This window comes from Euprymna scolopes, chromosome 23, assembly GCF_053919585.1.
Source record: "Euprymna scolopes isolate OS-2025 chromosome 23, ASM5391958v1, whole genome shotgun sequence".
In the NCBI taxonomy this organism is placed as follows: domain Eukaryota; kingdom Metazoa; phylum Mollusca; class Cephalopoda; order Sepiida; family Sepiolidae; genus Euprymna; species Euprymna scolopes.
This window is the reverse complement of record NC_136504.1, coordinates 55,470,805-55,488,346: the sequence shown is the minus strand read 5'-3', so window position 1 is coordinate 55,488,346 and position 17,542 is coordinate 55,470,805. Positions and strand designations below refer to the sequence as shown.

The following is a 17,542-nucleotide window of genomic DNA, read 5'->3' as shown; positions in this document are numbered from 1 at the left end:
TTTGTTGAGAAATAAAATTGATAATGACAATAGTTAAGAAACAATAAATTAAATTGAAGTGAACATAGACTTATTTTAAAATTTTAATTTGAAAAAATGCAGACTCATTTTCTTTCCTTTTTTTATATAGGAGTCACTACTTATCAACGCCTGGAGGCCACTCGAGGATAAGGGTTATTGAGTGTACACTAGTCAATGGGATAATATTGTAGTAATCGTTAGTAGTGGAAATTTGGTAAATTGGATTACTTAAGGGGACGGTTCATTAAGAATTTGTTTATGTTGGACTTGAGTACCAAATTGTAGTTAGCTGGAAAACAGGCAAACAGAAGAGAGTTCCACAGGCGTGTAGTTCTATTATTGCATGATAACATTAAAAGTCGATTTTATTTCTTGACTAGCAGGGGTGCCCGGCGTTGCTCGAGTGTTTGGAGGTGTATGCTGTGCAAAAAAAGCAAAAAAACAAAAAAAATGGTTAATTTTTAAAAACTTTGACCCCTATTATGACCCCTTGAAATTTATAGTTTCGGGCTCAAATCACTTTATTAAGTTAGATCCAGGTTCAAGGAACCTATATCTAAAATTTCAAGTGTCTAGACCCAAAATTGTCGGAGGAGTTTGGTAGAGTTCTTAAAGGTCAAATCGTTGAAATTTGACCCCTTAACAGCCAAATTTCTGGCTGACACCCGTCACATCGATTTTCCCAAATCTCAGTACCCGGTATTTTAAATTTCGAGTCTACAGACTAAAAATTGACACAGTTATTGCGTAGGGAAATGTACACAGACAGACAGACAGACACACAGACAGACAGAAAGACAGACACGTTCACTTTTATAGATATATAGATAACATTAAATGATATTAATGTCCATTTCATCCTCACAGGATGAATTTTTTGTTTATTTTATTTTGCTCTCTTTTTTTTTTTTTTTTAATTTTAAATATTATATTTTGGGGGATTAAGCTAATTAAACAAATGCTAACTTTGTAGGTGTTTGCATTGTATTTTTCAAGTTTTAGTAAGACAAGTTTTAGCAATACAGACAAGTATCCTTTATATAATAATAACTAAGAGTGCTGCACACCAGAATCTGAAGAAAGTAAAATCATATCTTTTTTTTTTTCTCGCTCGACAGAAATTTCAGCAAATTTATTTCACTCACCTTTTTTGTGAGACATTCATCAATATCCAAAAAATGAAGACATATTTCTTGAGTACAACCAACTTTATGATGCAGATCACAGGGACGACCACAAGGGCAGCTGACACATGTTGTGTATGAAATGCGCTTCATCCACATTTCTCGTAAGTTTAACAGGGCCGAATCAAGAAAATTCCGCACCTAAATAATGGGAAATACAACTTTTGGAATAAAAAAATTCACAAATGCTTTAAATACAGAAAGGGTTTATAAAAAGTTCTTCATCTGATTCTGATATGGCATAACCACGGTAACACATTGGTTATCGTTAGATTATCAAAGTTAAGTGACGCTGAACCTGGCCAGTAGTAAAATGGGTGGCCATGTACTAGGTGGTGTATGTGTTCTCCGTTTATCCCGGCATTGTTCTACAATCGTCCTAAATTTCTCCTTGTTATCGAAATCAAACAGTGCTAACTCAGGAGAAACATGGTCAGAGACTGTGCAACCTTTTTTTCACAATTACACGTGCAGTACCCTTGCAGGAGGTATCCATTGTATCTCAGGATTGAACAGAGGAAGATTCATTCCTTCGTTCATTCATCTCATTTTGGTATTTCGGGTGCTGCGGGTATCCCAAACTCTGGATCGAGCAAAACCAGGCAACATATCAAATGCAGTTCAATCTTAAGGGTTGATATCAGTTGTTATATTGTGACCAGAAGGTGTGTGGCCCCGACAAACCGCCGACCCCCAACATTGTGTGTTCCATGGTATTTTTCGTTCCCTTTGTTTCTTATGGCCTGATCGTCATTTTTCTCACTGGCGACTGTCATTGAGAACACACTTTGTTTTCCACAAGAATAAATATTAAAACAAAATAAACACGAAAAACACAAACACTAATGTTTCGCATATATTTGACAGTTGGACTTGTGTGTGTGTCTTTCCCCCATTCTATCGATGTTATGTATGCCTGTCAGTTGCAATCCATCCCTATCTCTGTTTCGCAGTCAGCTCTAAAAACTGTCCAACCATTGTCGCTACCAGCTCCCATCCGTCACAATCGGCAGCTCAATGTCAACTAACTGTCTTCTGTGTCGGTATCTGAAGTTGCCCTCACCCCCGGCCACCTATACCTTGTGACGTAATTCCCCCTTGAGGAGCTTTAAAACTACGCTGAGATAGCTTTTTGACCGATCCCGGGTAATGGCAGGTGCCTCTGGAATTTAGGGTGGATTAATATAGATATATTTTAATTCATTGTCAAAAATGGATATATTTGCTTTTTGGTTGGAAAATCCAGAGATATTTTGTTATTTGGGAAAAACTCAACAACAGGAAATGCGAGGGTGTTGGAAGGACATATTGTACTGGCTGAGTGATGGCTGATGACCTCAAAGTTATGGGATTTGGTCTTGAATTGGGTCCCAGATCATTGGGGTTTAGCATGATTTGATTGGCTGGGGAGACTTCCACCTCACCCACATCGGGTCGATACGCTCTAAAATTAAGCAGATTGCTTGTTGAATTCGGAAAGAATAGATCATAGAGAACTGCCGTTCCCTGGAGAGGGGACACCTCCACCTTCCTCTGTCGCTGTCTGTGAAGAGATTGAGACTTTGAAAAAAAAAAACTTACAAAAAACTGAGTGACTTTGTAAAAACATTTGTACATAATTTTGCGAAATTAACACTGTAGATTAGTCTACATGAGTTGTCTTTCTTCCTGCCTGCTGCTTTGATATTCGCTTTCAGCATACCAGATTTCATGTAACAATTTCAGAGAAGACTAGACTACACGAGCCGAGATTTCTAGATAAAAAGGGGTCCTTAACCACCTTCTCATCTACAGATTCATTGTTTGCTAGTTCCTATTTCATTGTACATTTGCATGACACTTCCTTTCTATTGTTTCCCCCTCGGCACTTAGTAACTCATGAGTCACCTTCATAGTATCACAATATCACTTCTTAAACAACTTGACCATGTCTCCCTTGGTCTACCATGCTTTCCGACCAGTGTAAACAATACAAAATATAAACCCGAATAACACTGAAACATCAATTTTTTAAAGGTAAGTTTTTAATTGGCACTCTAGCGCACATTGACCATCAATTATTGCCCTTAGATTGATAAATGAAAAATCCTTTATGTAAAAGGGATGTTCTCGTGAAGTGGTTTCAATATAGGGGTCGATTTATTGTATTAGAAACTGTGCACACACATAATGTACTAAAGTGGTTTCCTATTAATTGAAAAATTGTAAATGTTGGGTGATGAAACTTGAAGATCATGTATTAAAAACAAATTGTCCGAGCAAAACCTTTGTAAATATTGGGTGATGAAACTTGAAGATAAGCATAATCTATAATATAAATCTCACCTGTCTGTTTAAATGTATGTATGTTTGTATGTTTGCCTAAAACTTTGGACAGAGGCAAAGGATTTTCACAAGATCGGTATCATTTTGAAGCTTGACGTCTCTGACGACAGATCGAAAAATTGGCTAAAAACATTCCTTCACCCTCAACTGGGCAGTTTTCTACAGGGGGTGAGGGTGGGTCGATTTTTTTTGTGAGCCATTTTTACAAGTCTCGTATCAGTTGGATTGGCTTTGCCTAATTTTAACGTTCCGAACTTCCGGTCGCGTCATGGAGTAGCGGTAAGACGTCAGATTTCCTTTCACGTTTTTTTCCACCTTTGCATCACGGGTTCAAGCCTGCCTACTACAATTTTTTTTTTTTTTTTGCTTAACATGCACACACCTTTAAACACCCGGGCAACGCCGGAAACCCAGGCTAGTATATATATATATATATATATATATATATATATATATATATAATAGTCGGAAAAAGGCAAATTACAAGTGAAATTCGAAAATGAAGGCTAAACTGCTTAAAAAAAAAAGGCTACATTTGTGAAACTTGGCCTAAAAACTCCAATGGTTCTAAAATGGGTGGTCGATTTACTAGAACGTTGCATTAGAAACTGAGTACCTCTTACAAATATTTAACTATTGACTTTTTCATTTATTTTTATTTTTGATAATCTGATAGATTAGTGTCCATTCGAAAATAATCCGCTGAAAATATTGAAAAAAAGACGAAAATAAAAAAAATGTGGGAGGGAGTACCGCTTGTACAAGTGCACCAGCATCCATAATATTACTAATACATAGTCTATATATCTATAAAGTGAAATTGTTTGCGTGTCTGTCTGTGTGACTACCAAATAACTGTCAATTTTCAGTCTACAGACTCAAAATTTGACATAAGGTGTATTGAGATTTGGGAAAATCTTTTTAATCGGTTTTTGGCCAGATATTTGCCTGTCAAGGGGTCAAAGTTCAACGATTTGACCTTTGAAAAATCTACCAAACTCTTCCGCTAATTTTAGGTCTAAACACTTGAAATTTTAGATATAGGTTCCTTGGACATGGATCAAACTTTTTACATTGATTTGAGCCCAAAACAATAAATGTTCAGGGTTCAAAATTGGGGTCAAAGTTAAAAAGAATTTGACCTCTCAGTCAATTATTGGTCTAAACATTTGAAATTTTGCATAAAGTATATTCAGACATAGGGCAGGCTTTTTAATCGTTTTTTAGCTGAAAATTTGGCTGCCAAGGGGTCAAAGTTTAAAAGATTTTACCTTTGCGATCTCTTGCAAACTATTCAGAAAATTTTGGGTCTAAACATTTGAAATTTGACATAAAAGGCATTCAGACATGCAGCAAGCTTTATAATCAGTTTTTGGGCGAAAATTTGGCTGCCAAGAGGTCAGAGTTGAAAGAGTTGTCCTTTACAGACTCTACCAAACTCCTCCGCCAATTTTGGGTCTAAACACTTGAAATTTTAGATGTAGGTTACCTGGACATGAATCAAACTTTTTAATATATGTGTATATATATATATATATATATATATATATATATATATATATATATATAAAGTTATGAACCGTACATAGGGCACGAGCAAAGCTGGGCTGAACTGCTAGTTTCTAATAAAGAAGAGTTGATGGGTTATACTGAAGCCATTGTAGATCAGAAGAGTCTGCAGCCCATGTCCCATTGCCATGCAACATGTACTTACTGTACTGAAGTAGCACTCACCCTAGGCAAGTTGAACCAGCTTCCTCCAAAGGAGGAAGTTTCATGGGAACATTCCCGTTTTGAAATTTTTTAGATGATGCGAGACGTAGTAAGCCACACATAACCAAACAATCTGAGACGCCTAATCGATAATTCATTCGTGATATCACAAATTCCAAAATTCTGATAAAGCACAATCTATGAGATATTTTTTTCCAATTTGCAGCTGTATCATGGCATATTTTTGTAAACATAATTGTAGATCAGGAGTATTTGGGCCCATCTCTCACTTCCATGCAACATAACAGACCGGACACAGGTTGAAAAAATAAAAAAGGTTGCACTGAATCTTGAAGGAAACGTTTCATCTACTGCAAACTTTAAACCACCCCTCGCCTCCAAATTCAACCTCCTCCTACAAACCTATATAAGCAGTTAGATTTCACGAAACTAATCTGCTTCAAAGACTCTTGAGAGTTGAAGCTAGATGTACAGAAAATATTAGAAACAAAAGCCTTTCGAGTCAGAGTACAAATGTTAACAATCGTCTGAAACACAGAAGGAACTCCAGTTCAGAAAATACTGGAACAAAACTGCGCACATATATAATGAGAGATGACATGCTACTCCTGTGGATTAAATGAAGAGTTCCATTTGAAATTCTGTGTAGATTTCTAAGTTTAACAGAAAGATCCCTCGAATTCAACAAGATATACATGAAGAAGGTCAGAAGTTACATCAGCCGAAACGTAAAGAAAGCAGCACTCAAGATGAGAACAGTTGTCCAAATAATCCAAACCTTTTACTATTTTTACCTACAAACAGGTTTTATATTTAAAAAGGAATGTGTTTGATCAATGCGGAGTTTCTCCTTATATCAGACAATTGCTATTCAATTTGGACAATCCCCTTTTTATGGGGAGTTGGTTTCCCCCCTAACATAAAAATAAAAAAACTGCCCCGCAGTGAAAGTTAACTTTACCTCATTAAGTCATTAACCGCGGGCACCTGCCAATTCTTAATACTTAAATAAATTCAAATGTGTTTCCGATTTATGGAAACTATGCTTGAAATAATTGCGGATGAATCATCAGAAAGATTTTTCAATTAAGGTCACTGGGCCGTGAAAGAAGCTGCTAAAAACTGTTGTCGCTCCACAGATGTCCAAAGAATCAATGACGTTGCTGGACAATTTGTGGCCATGGAGCTCTGAAAGATTATCCATGTCTACACCATAATCACATGGACATGCTGGTCCTCATTAGATTACCAAAGTTAAGCAACGTTGAGCTTGGTCATTATCAGATGGGCTACCATTTGGGAATATCAAATCGTGTATGTGGAATGACGGTGACACCTCCTTGCAAAACAATGGCATCATTTTATACACAACTGAGGAAAGTTGTAAATTTGATAATTCCTAGAAACTTTCTCATTTGAAGGAAGTCAGCTCAACTTAACCAGGTAGAGAATATTACCCCTGTACATGATCCTCACCTTCCGTCTGTCATAGCACGCTTTTACATGGCTCTAGCCTTGTGCTTGTCTTTCGTCAATATGTTGAATGGACGTCAAAAAAAGTTTTTCATAAATACCTTTGCCACTGCATGTGGGCTGGGAATGAGGGGTGATTTCTCGCTTTTATCATCGATGCAAAGACCGTCTTCTCTTGATTCCGTCACGCGCATGACCACCACCTGCCAAATGAAAGTTAAAGGATTAATCCATTTTGCTTACTAAGAATCTTCTCTGTCTACCATGCTTGAAAACTTCCCACTCCTACCAGTGTTCTGTATCTCTACAAAAACACCACTCGCCATGCATAATATATATTGTCACATAGAAGGTTGGTGTACCAATCACTAGTCTCTCCTTCCCAGACAGGCTCCACAAAAAAAACCTTTAATAAGTCCCACACTATCTATCAAGCTTCAGCCCCTATCTCATCACAGCAATGTTGTATCCCTGTACTCATTTTTTAAATACTTTTATACAATGTGTTCCAATGAACTTGCTGTACTGATGCCTCCTTGATGTAAATTGCACCAACCGATCACACAATCAGCAAAATTCTGCCCTTTCACCATAGAGGCCTTTAGATGCGGGAAGATTTTCCCTGTACTGCTTACTATTGGAATTTCCTCCATGCTCACTGTACTTAGACTGTAATAATATGCAGAAATGTTAATGTAATGTTAACAAAAAACTTTGCTGCAAAACCTTAGACTTGTATTTATGGCCCATAATTCACAGTGGCAACTGTCTTGTGTTTGGAAGTAAAAAAAATTGTTTTGTAAATTCGGGTCAATATCGCTTTAAAATGTTCCTAATTTTTTGAGATGAGGATTGATAATTTGTATTGTTCGAATTACTGGTCTCATTTTGGATATTATTCATACATTGTTTTGGTCGATGTAACCTCTCACCTTCTTCAGGTGTACCTTCACAATCGATGTTGTTATTGAAAAATAAAAAAAAATGTTATTTTTTTCTAACCAACTGTAGTCGTTAAAATTCAAACTGATTTTTTTTTTTTTTTTTTTTTTAAGAAACGGAAAGAGCGTTGAGTCTTTTCCATTTTTGTTTTTTACTTTTGGTTGTAAAAACCATTACAATTTGAATTCTAACGACTACGATTGGTTACAAAGATAACAAAAACATTCTTTTTTTTTTCATCAATAGCATTCATTGTGAAGATACTTGCAGAAGGTCGGAGGTTACATCGACCGAAATTGTGAGAATAACAAGCAAGATGAGAAAAGTAGTTCAAAAAATAAAAATCATCAATCATGATCTTAAAAACTTTTTTTTTTTTAAATTTTTTTTATTACTTTTGTTCACCACTAAAGTATAAACGGCTACTATGGTAGAGTCCCAGATTTATAGGGGAAAGAGGGGCAACCTAAAGAGGGAGCTGAGCAGCAAGATATTTGTTCACATTACATGTAAATTTCCACATCTTGGTGCAATCAAGGAAACAGGGTGCAGGAAAGATAATTTCACAATCCAAGAATAGAAAATCTTCTGGTGGCAAGGGACCTTTACAGTAAAGAGATAGCGTTTCATGGTTTCAAATCAGGTGGATCAGAGGTATTTTGGTTTTCAGTCGAAATATTTGTTGCATATTTTCTAAAGAGTCGATTGCGTTTCTTTATGATCCCACAAACATGAGATTATTTTTTAAGTAGTTCAATTTTTGGCATAGGTAAGTAACACATTTTAGAATTGCATTCATTTTGATAAAAAAAAACATAGTTTCAATTAATCTATATGATAATATGATAAGGTAATTTTATGGTTGAGTGGACATCACCACATTTTACCTACATTTTAATAATAATGCAATCATCCCAATTTAAAAATAATGCAATCATCCCAATTTAAAAATAATGCAATTATCAAAAAAAGTTGCATATATTTTTATTAAAAAAAAAAAAAAAAAAAAATTATTTTACAAAGAACAAGCCGCGCGTGCATGGTCCCTCTCTTGTGCTGCATGTGAAATGACACCACAAAAAATAGTGAAGAAATGATGAATGTGAGAAGTGTGAAAGAAGAGCCAACATTGACTTCACATTTTCGCTAAGTTTCAGAAAAATCTAATGGATAGGGCAAAAGTTATGGGGTAAAAAGTGTCATTTTTTGCAATTTTGAGGCATTTGTGACCCCTTTTAAGCTTCAGGGAATGCTGAATCCCAGTGAAAATGGACAAACAATGCAATTTCATGCCTTAAGACATGTATATTTGAATTCAGAACCATGGAAAACTACTACATACACATACATATCAAGTTCTTGAGTAATATGAAAAAAGAGCTCCAAAAAGGCATGATTTTTGTTTTTTTTTAGCTCTAAAAGTCCCAGAAGGATGTGAACCAGAATTTTGCCAGGGTCATCCATACTGAATTTATATTAAGAACAATGGCCTCCACATTTTGGCCAAGTTTCAGGAAAATTTAATAAATGGATCAAACGCTATGGGGCAAAAAGTGTCATTTTTGTCCATTTTGGGGCATTTTTGACCTCTTTTGAGCCCCTGGGGATGCAGAATCCCAGTGTGAATGGATAACAGTGCAGTTTCAGGCCTTAACACATGTATCTTTGAGTTGACACTATATAGTCAGTCATATCAAGTTTTTGTTGAGAAATATGAAAAAAGAGCCACAAAAAGAGGCATTTTTTGCACTAAAAGTCCCCGGGGTCGTGAACCAGAATGTTGCCAGGGTCACCCATGCTGGATTCATATTAAAAACAATTGGCTCCACATTTTGGCCAAGTTTTAAAAAAATCTAATAGATAGATCAAAAGTTGCAAAATGTGTCATTTGGGGGCATTTTTAAGCCTCTGGAGGCGCAACCGGAATTTTTGTAAAAAAAGTTTTTTTACTGTGCACATCTATTTAATGAAATACAATTTGTGGCAAAATTTCAGGAAAAACTAATGGACAGTTATCTAGCAATAATCCGGACTAACGAATGCACGGAAGCACGGACACCACTTTAAACATAGGCCCCTCTCCGAAATTGGGGGACCAACATGTATTATTTTTTAAAATATTTAATTGCTAGAATCTATATATCTATAAAAGTAAAAGTGTCTATCTGTCTGTTTTTATGTCAATTTTCAGTCTTTGGGAAAAATCTTTGTAATCCATTTTCGGGCAGAAATTTGGCTGTTAAGGGGTCAAAGTTTAACGATTTGACCTTTGAGAACTCTACCAAACTCCTCCACCAATTTTGGGTATAAACAATTGAAATTTTAGATATGGGTTCCTTGGACATGGATCTAACTTAATAACTTGATTTGAGCCCAAAACAATAAATGTTAAGGGGTCATAATAGGGGTCAAAGTTAAAAAAAAATTGACCTCTGCGGTCTCTACCAAATTACTCAGACAATTTCTGGTCTAAACATTTGAAAATTTAAATAAAGAGTATTCAGAGATAGGGCAAGCTTTTTAATCGGTTTGGGTCGGAAATTGGAGCTACCAATATATAAATGTATGTATATATGTTTGCATGTCTGCCTAAAACTTTCGTCTGAGGCGACGGATTTTCACATGATTAGTATCGTTTTGAAGCTCGACCCTTCAGACGAGAAATACCGAAAAATTGGCTAAAAACATTAATTTCTTAACCCTCAACTGGGCACTTTTCTACAGGGAGGGGTCGCTTTTTTCGCCGATATTTTCGAAAGTGATCCTCTCTTTACGATTGTCTAGCCTTAATTTAAGCCTACGTCACTTCCAGTTTGACGGTGGTCATAACAGCACAGACGTCACGTTTTTTCCCCGTTTTTTTCCTCCTTTACGGTACGGGTTCGAGCCTGCCTTCCTACTACCACTATTTTTTTTTTTTTTTTTTTTTTGCTCAACATACACCTTCAAACACCCAGGTAACGCCGGGCTGAAATGCTAGTTTTAAATAAATAAGAGAGACATTTATTTTATTTATGTAGAGAATATTTAGCTGAAAATGACAATTATTTTTTATGAAAAAAGAATAATTCTTTAAATGGTATTGATCATAACCAATTCTACAGAGTTCTATTGGTTTATATAGTAATACACTAGATTGGTTTGGTTGTTTTGTTTTATGACACATCAGCCCTTTTCGGGTTATTTAATGCCGAATCCAATTATTTTGGAAATAGTATATTTATATTCATGTTGCATCCAGTTATGTTTTTTTTTTTTTTTTTTTTTACACACGCATCACCACATTATCAAGGCCAAGAGGCCACTCAAGGATAAGGGTTAAAGAGTGTACAGCAGAAATTGGAATGTTGTAGAAGGTTTTTATTCTTCAAGTTCTTTGTATCTTCAATCGCTAATTTTGTAGTGTTTGGTTTGATTATTTTATAGTGGATTTTATCGTTTTTGTTCCCTGTCCTGCAGAACATGAATGAGTTTTGCAATGGGAGAGGGGAAAAGGATTACAGTAATGATGTTTGGTATATTTCAAGTTAGGAAATCAGTCAGGAAGTGGGGGAGATAAAAAGAGAAATGGGAAGAAGGAAAGGGGGGGATGGATTGTTGTTTTTGGTTTTGTAAAACATATAAGAATTACGTTTTGCAAAAGGAAGTAGAAAAACAAAAGGCATCAATGCTAGGTGCATTTCGTTTCAGGAAGCCAATATCTTCAAACAGCCTGATCTGTTAGCACCAGAGAAATACACTACGGTCATTTCATATTCGTGCATGTTATCATACTTCCTCACTTTTTTAAAAGCCAGAATTGTATAATTGACCAAAATGCAATGAAAGAGTAATTAAAAAATTCATCTGATGTTGATGTTGTGTCTAAACGTTTTTGTCCAAAGATGGTACATCATCTCTTTCCATGCAATGCCCGTCATCAGCCCTCGCTAGCCACGTTTCACTTCCACACATCATCACGCTATGGAAACTTCATTGAAAGATTCTTTCCTCAGTCGACATTGCATCAGCAAGCACTCATCATTACACACAAAAAGATTTTTAATGGTGAACGCTCTGACGAACTACAAGCACTTGTACCCCCTCAACGTAAATACCCCCGACAAACAGCTAAATCCCACCCCTACACAGTAGAGATCCCTAGGTGTAAGAAAGCCTTCTACTCCAATAGTTTTTTCCCTAGAGGAACTCCCTTCCGGGATACTGCTTTCCCAACTCTACTGACATGCAGAAGTTAAAATGTAATGTAAACAAACATCTTTCTGCCCATCTACCTTCATAATATTCCCGCAACTTATGTCCCTGATAGTAGCCCCCTACTTCAAAGTGGCACTGTCCCTTGTTTGGGGTGAAGATTAAATAAAAATTTTAAAAAATTTTTTAAATTAAAAAAAAAAAAAAAAAATTCCATCTTGTAAATGGAATACTCTGGGTTCAATCACTGACGAATGGCACATGGTGCAACCCTCGCCTTTTTTTCCCTCATAGACCTGCATGATGGCTGCTACAGCTATGTGTTTGTAATCGAAATAGATTGAGGTTCTAAAAGTTGAAAATATTACAGTTCACCCTAAAAAGGGAGGGATTATTTAAACAGTAAGGAATTTAGTTGACAGAAAAATTAATTGCAATGAAAAATGATATCCATTTTTTTTTTAAACACTTTGTATAACAAAATTTGAATTTAAAAAAAAAATACTTGCAATATTTTGAAATCAAAGAGTAAAAGAGAAGGAATAACTGATTACCTTGACTTTTTCATGAGAACTGGGCATCATTTCCAAGACAAAATCATGTTCATTGTCAAGAAAAAGCCGTGCCACCCTGTAATACAAGTATGGTTCACATCCTCCGCATTCTTGAGACCAGCGAATGGCATGGGTCAGCATTCGGTGGAATAAAGCCTCTAAAATAAAAATTGAAGACGAAGCAAAAAAAAATCAACAACCAAGGCAGAAATAATAGAAAAAATAATGAAACCAGAAATAAGATTTACCTAATGCAATTGCAGAACGGATTCAACTATTCCCAAATTAATAAATTCTAGCAAATGCTAGACAAATAATGTTGTACACAAAGCCACTATATACAACATTAATAATGAAGAATAGGTATACATTTATGTGCAATTTCAAAAATATTGACCCAGCAGTTTCGGATTCCATAGGGAATTCTCTCTCACACACACATACAAAAGTGTCTTTTATATATAAGTAGAGATTTTGACTGAAATCCGTTACATTAGTTTGATTCTAGAAAAGTCTAATACTTAAAGCTATAGGGAAAACAATCTAAAGAAGAAATTGTAATTCAAACAATATTGCTTAAACCAATGATCAATGACTATGGATCAAATTTAAATTTTCAATTGGCAGGTTGTGTTCATTTTATTACTATTAAAATCATAAAGAAACTGACATTTAGTTAATAGTTATTAATTTTTGTCCAATACTTATTTTTATAAATATTACAAAATTCGAAACCAAGAACACCTATTATATGATGACCTTCAGAGATACAATATACAAAAACTACAAAAATGTAGGATAAAAAAATAAACATTCACAATTGCATAAAATAAAAATAATCATAAAGGAAGCAGCTGTTTGTAGTATAAACAGCAGAAATCAAAGATTGTGTCTAGAGTAGAAGCATCAAATAATAAGTTCAGAACAAAAGTATAAAATACTCAACAAAAAGCATTTATTTAAAAAAAAATTTTTTTACATTCAAATTAACTTTGATAGAAAAAAAAATCTTAACAATGAAAAGGAAATAACTTGGCAAAATAAATTAACCTTGAAAAATTTTATATATATATATATATATATATATAGTCTAAAGAAGCTTTGAATAAAAAAAATGCAAAATAAAGAATGCAGTTTAAATTCCCGGATGGAAAAAAATATATTAACTTTAACCCATCGCAGACTTAGCGCGTACATAATCCGGCTTTTAAAATGTTTATAATGACCAAAGAGAATTCATTTATATAAGGATGAAGAAAAAAAAAAAAACTTTACTAAGATTGTTAAACAGAAATAGACTTAGCACTTGCATAAGCCGATTTTGCAAAAGTCTTCAATTTTAAAACAGAATTTAACTAATAATATATATATATATATATATATATATATATATATATAGTAATTGTCTGTATTTTTGAGATGAGGTGTTTTCATTGATTGAGATTATCGGACTGACTTCCTCATCTTGGTTGTTATAGTCACAACGTTTCGTTCGGCCGTTTTGCCCTCCGACCTTCATCAGGTGTTTTGTATCGAACTGGGGAACTGTTTGTTAGGAGTCTCGAACCCAACCCTTTATTATTATTACGGAGGTACCGTGTTCGGACTCCAGCTAGGCTCTGGGACATAGTTGCTGATTCTCTGTTTTGAATGTTACTTTTCACTGCCTTCGTTCAGGATTGAACTCAGCACCTTTGGGTAACTGTAAACTTTGATACAACGTCTAGGACCACTCGGCCATATGTTCTAGCCGAGTGGTCCTAGAGTCTAGGCTGTCTGATGATTGATGGGAGTATGAAACTCATTATCTAACGACCTATTACAACACATAATTTATTTAATATATACATACACACAAGGATAGTTCCAAAAGTAAAGTCTCCTAATTTTATAACTAAAAAAGTTGAAGAGCTATGAAGATGGGAGTGATACCATTAAAACAAGGAGCCTTTTATGTTCCAGAATTAATTTTTCTACATTCTGAGTCATACGCTCAGTCTGTCAAGTCTAAAATAGCTGACAACAGCTTCGTTCCTATGAGTTTTGGCAAATAATAAACAGGGTCCTGAACAGATACGTATTCTCTATCCCAACGATCATCATTTGACTAAGCAAAACTCTTCACTAAGAACTTTGCAGCAAATTCCGCCCTTTTACAATCAGGACCGCTTACCTCCCATATTTTCTTCTGTGACTGAAAACATGCTGTGCAACATACAAATATCAGCACGTTATGTTGCCAAACTTATCAAAACCCTTGATTCTAGTAAAGCAACTGACCTCGACAGTATTCCAATTATAGTGCTCAAAAAGCTTTAACCAGAACTAGCTCCCATACTTACAAAGCTGTTTAAACATTGCCTGAAGGAGAAATGCTTCCCATCACCTTGGAAAACTTCATCTGTCTGTCCTATATTTAAAAATTTTGAGGATCAGTCATCTGCAACCAGTCTCATGTGCATTATGAGTAAGTTGCTGGTATCCAACATAAATATAGAAGTGGTCAATCAGCTTAGCAAAAACAACCTATTCAGTAGATATACATTATGGTTTCCATCCTGCTAGATCTACAGCTAATGTGCTAACTGTAATATCACATAGGATTAGTGAATCTCTAGACAGGGGCTTTGTTTCTAGAACAATTGCCCTTGAGATAGGGTATGGCATAAAGGCCTACTTGATTAAATTTCTAGCTACAGAATAGCTGAAATGTCCTCTCAACTATTCAATCTTTTCTCTCTGATAGTAGTCACTGACGGGCAAAAATTAGAAGCTCATAATATCAATGCTGGCATCTCTCCAGGTTTCATCCTGGGCCCAACTATCTTCATCAATGATCTCCCAAATCCCATTCTGAAATCATTCATTAATATCTATGCAGGTGATATTACTATAGCAACACTTCAAAAGTCAGTGATGACCAAGATTTTTCTGATTCTCTCTCTTTTGACCTTGAACACATAGTACAATGGAGAAAAAGGTGGCTGGTTAATTTTGATGCATCTAAAATCAAGTTTCTCTCTTTCCATCATCTCTGATCTCCACCTAGTCCAAAACTGAAATGAATGACTTCCGTCTTGGGAACGCACCATATTTTGACAAGAAAAATGGTTGAATCATTGTATCGCTCTAGTAGGTATCTCACCCCCGATGCAATCCTTTTGTCAGTGTAAATACCAAATACGTGCTAAGATGGATTACTGCTGCCACATTTGGGGAGGAGATGCTCGGAGCACTATTTTCTGCCTCAAAAAGGTACAAAACCGACTTTGAAATTTCGTGGGTGCTGTCCTTTTTCCCTCTCTGCCCTATCGTTATTTACATGGCAGGCGGTCGACTGAGCTTCACTCTATAATTTCTCTAATCATTCACAGCAAACACTCAACTAACTATAACAACTATTAATTCTATCTGTGCCTAAAACTAATAAAAAATTCCATAAGCAGAGATTTTTTCCTAGAATTACTCGTCTATGGAACAATACCATGGAGCTGCTTCCCAGCTCACTATAACATAGTTGGTTTCAAGTCTAATGTGAACAGATTCTTGATAAGCCATCCTCTAAAATAAATTAGCAAATTTCCATTACGGTACCCTCATCTTTCAGTGACCTCTGGGCCTTGATGAGCAATAAAAACTAAAAAAAAAACAAAAAAAGCAAAAATGAAAGTAATAACGTCGTAGGAATGTTACGTAATAGGTCAAAAACACAAGAAAGTATTTGTTATTCATCTGTCGATCTATCTATTTATTTATGTGTATTATCGATATATCTTTCAATCTATTTATCTATTTATTTCTGTATCTATCCATCTCGATCTATCAGTCTAACTGGAGAGATAAACAAGAGATAAATATGAAGAATGTTAATAAAAACTGTCAAAATATAATAAAATCATATCATAGACAAGTTTACCAGAAGCATCTAATTGACTAACGGATGTATGTATGTTACCACGTTCTAGTTAGCTGAGAAGAATAATTGGAGTTGGAATTTGGCCGTTGAGCAGGGCGGACGGTTTAACAGGCCCCGCCCCTTTTACCGGGGAGAGTGCTGACATGTCTCAGAATAGAGACCTAAAATTAACCACTCAAGGAAAGATATTCACTACATAACAGGAACAGCTAGTATATAACCAACCAATAATTGAAAAAATATATTTTGTCTTTATATGCAGCGTATATTTAATCATGCAATCGTTAACAAAATTCACATTCCTTTCTGTATTCCAACCATATTTGGTATGAATAAACTTTAGTCTATGTTTGACTTGTCCACCAAGGTTAAACTATGAATGTTCCACAGTATTTGTTTTATCACCATTTAATGATATGCAGGGACACTTTGATGATACTCTCATCAGTAAGCGGAGTAACCTTGAATAGGCTTCACACTCACAAATCCTTAGCCCCATTCCTTCAGAATTTTATCTATAGGTTTATCTTAAAGATAAAATCTATCCAAAATAATCTTTAAACTATTCCTGAACTGAAGACGATCATCAGAGCCAAAACCAAATGTGTTAGCCATATTGTTATCAATATAATATTTTCAATTCAATAATCTACTTAATTAGCCACCCAGCATTGCCCGATTGTAAAATACGCTTAACAGATATTTTAATTTATACAGATTTTATATTTATAAAGCCAACTCTCTATTGATTATTATATTTTATACAATATATTAGTAATTTCAAAAGTTTTTAAAAAAATATGACTTAGATGTCATCAGCTAGAATCGAAACCAAAACAGTGAGCTCTCCAGCATACACATATAAAATTTTTTTTAAATTGTCAAACATATAAGTGTATATTTCCACAATGTAAAAGTAACACATTTACTTGACTGACGCTTGCCAAGTTCCATTTTTTTTTTAAATTTGTGACCCCTTAGCACTATCTTTACTGGTTAAAACCAAATCAATCAGTCGTGTTCAAGTGTGCTTGCAATACAGAGATGCACATCTGGAGCATATTATTCAACGCCGATCAAACAAAGATTATTTTATTAGTGAAATTTGGTTGACAAGTCAGTCAGATTGAAGGTTGAATTGTTAAGGCCTCGGTTTAAAAATAATATTAAGATAGAGTTATCTACCTTGCATCCAAAAA

The 17,542-nt window shown here is 35.1% G+C and overlaps 1 protein-coding gene across 3 annotated transcripts in view; it reads right to left on the bottom strand.

Annotated features, from left to right (window-relative positions):
* Nucleotides 1–17,542, bottom strand: part of LOC145245908 (uncharacterized) — a 388,923-nt gene that overhangs the window by 38,122 nt on the left and 333,259 nt on the right. For all 3 annotated transcript variants that reach the window (XM_080107649.1, XM_080107648.1, XM_080107650.1), the window contains 3 exons: nucleotides 12,428–12,585; nucleotides 6,839–6,940; nucleotides 1,167–1,346 (listed from right to left, as the gene is read on the bottom strand). In XM_080107649.1, coding sequence (XP_079963775.1) covers nucleotides 1,167–1,346; nucleotides 6,839–6,940; nucleotides 12,428–12,585 — 440 coding nt within the window. The remainder of the gene's footprint in view (nucleotides 1–1,166; nucleotides 1,347–6,838; nucleotides 6,941–12,427; nucleotides 12,586–17,542) is intronic.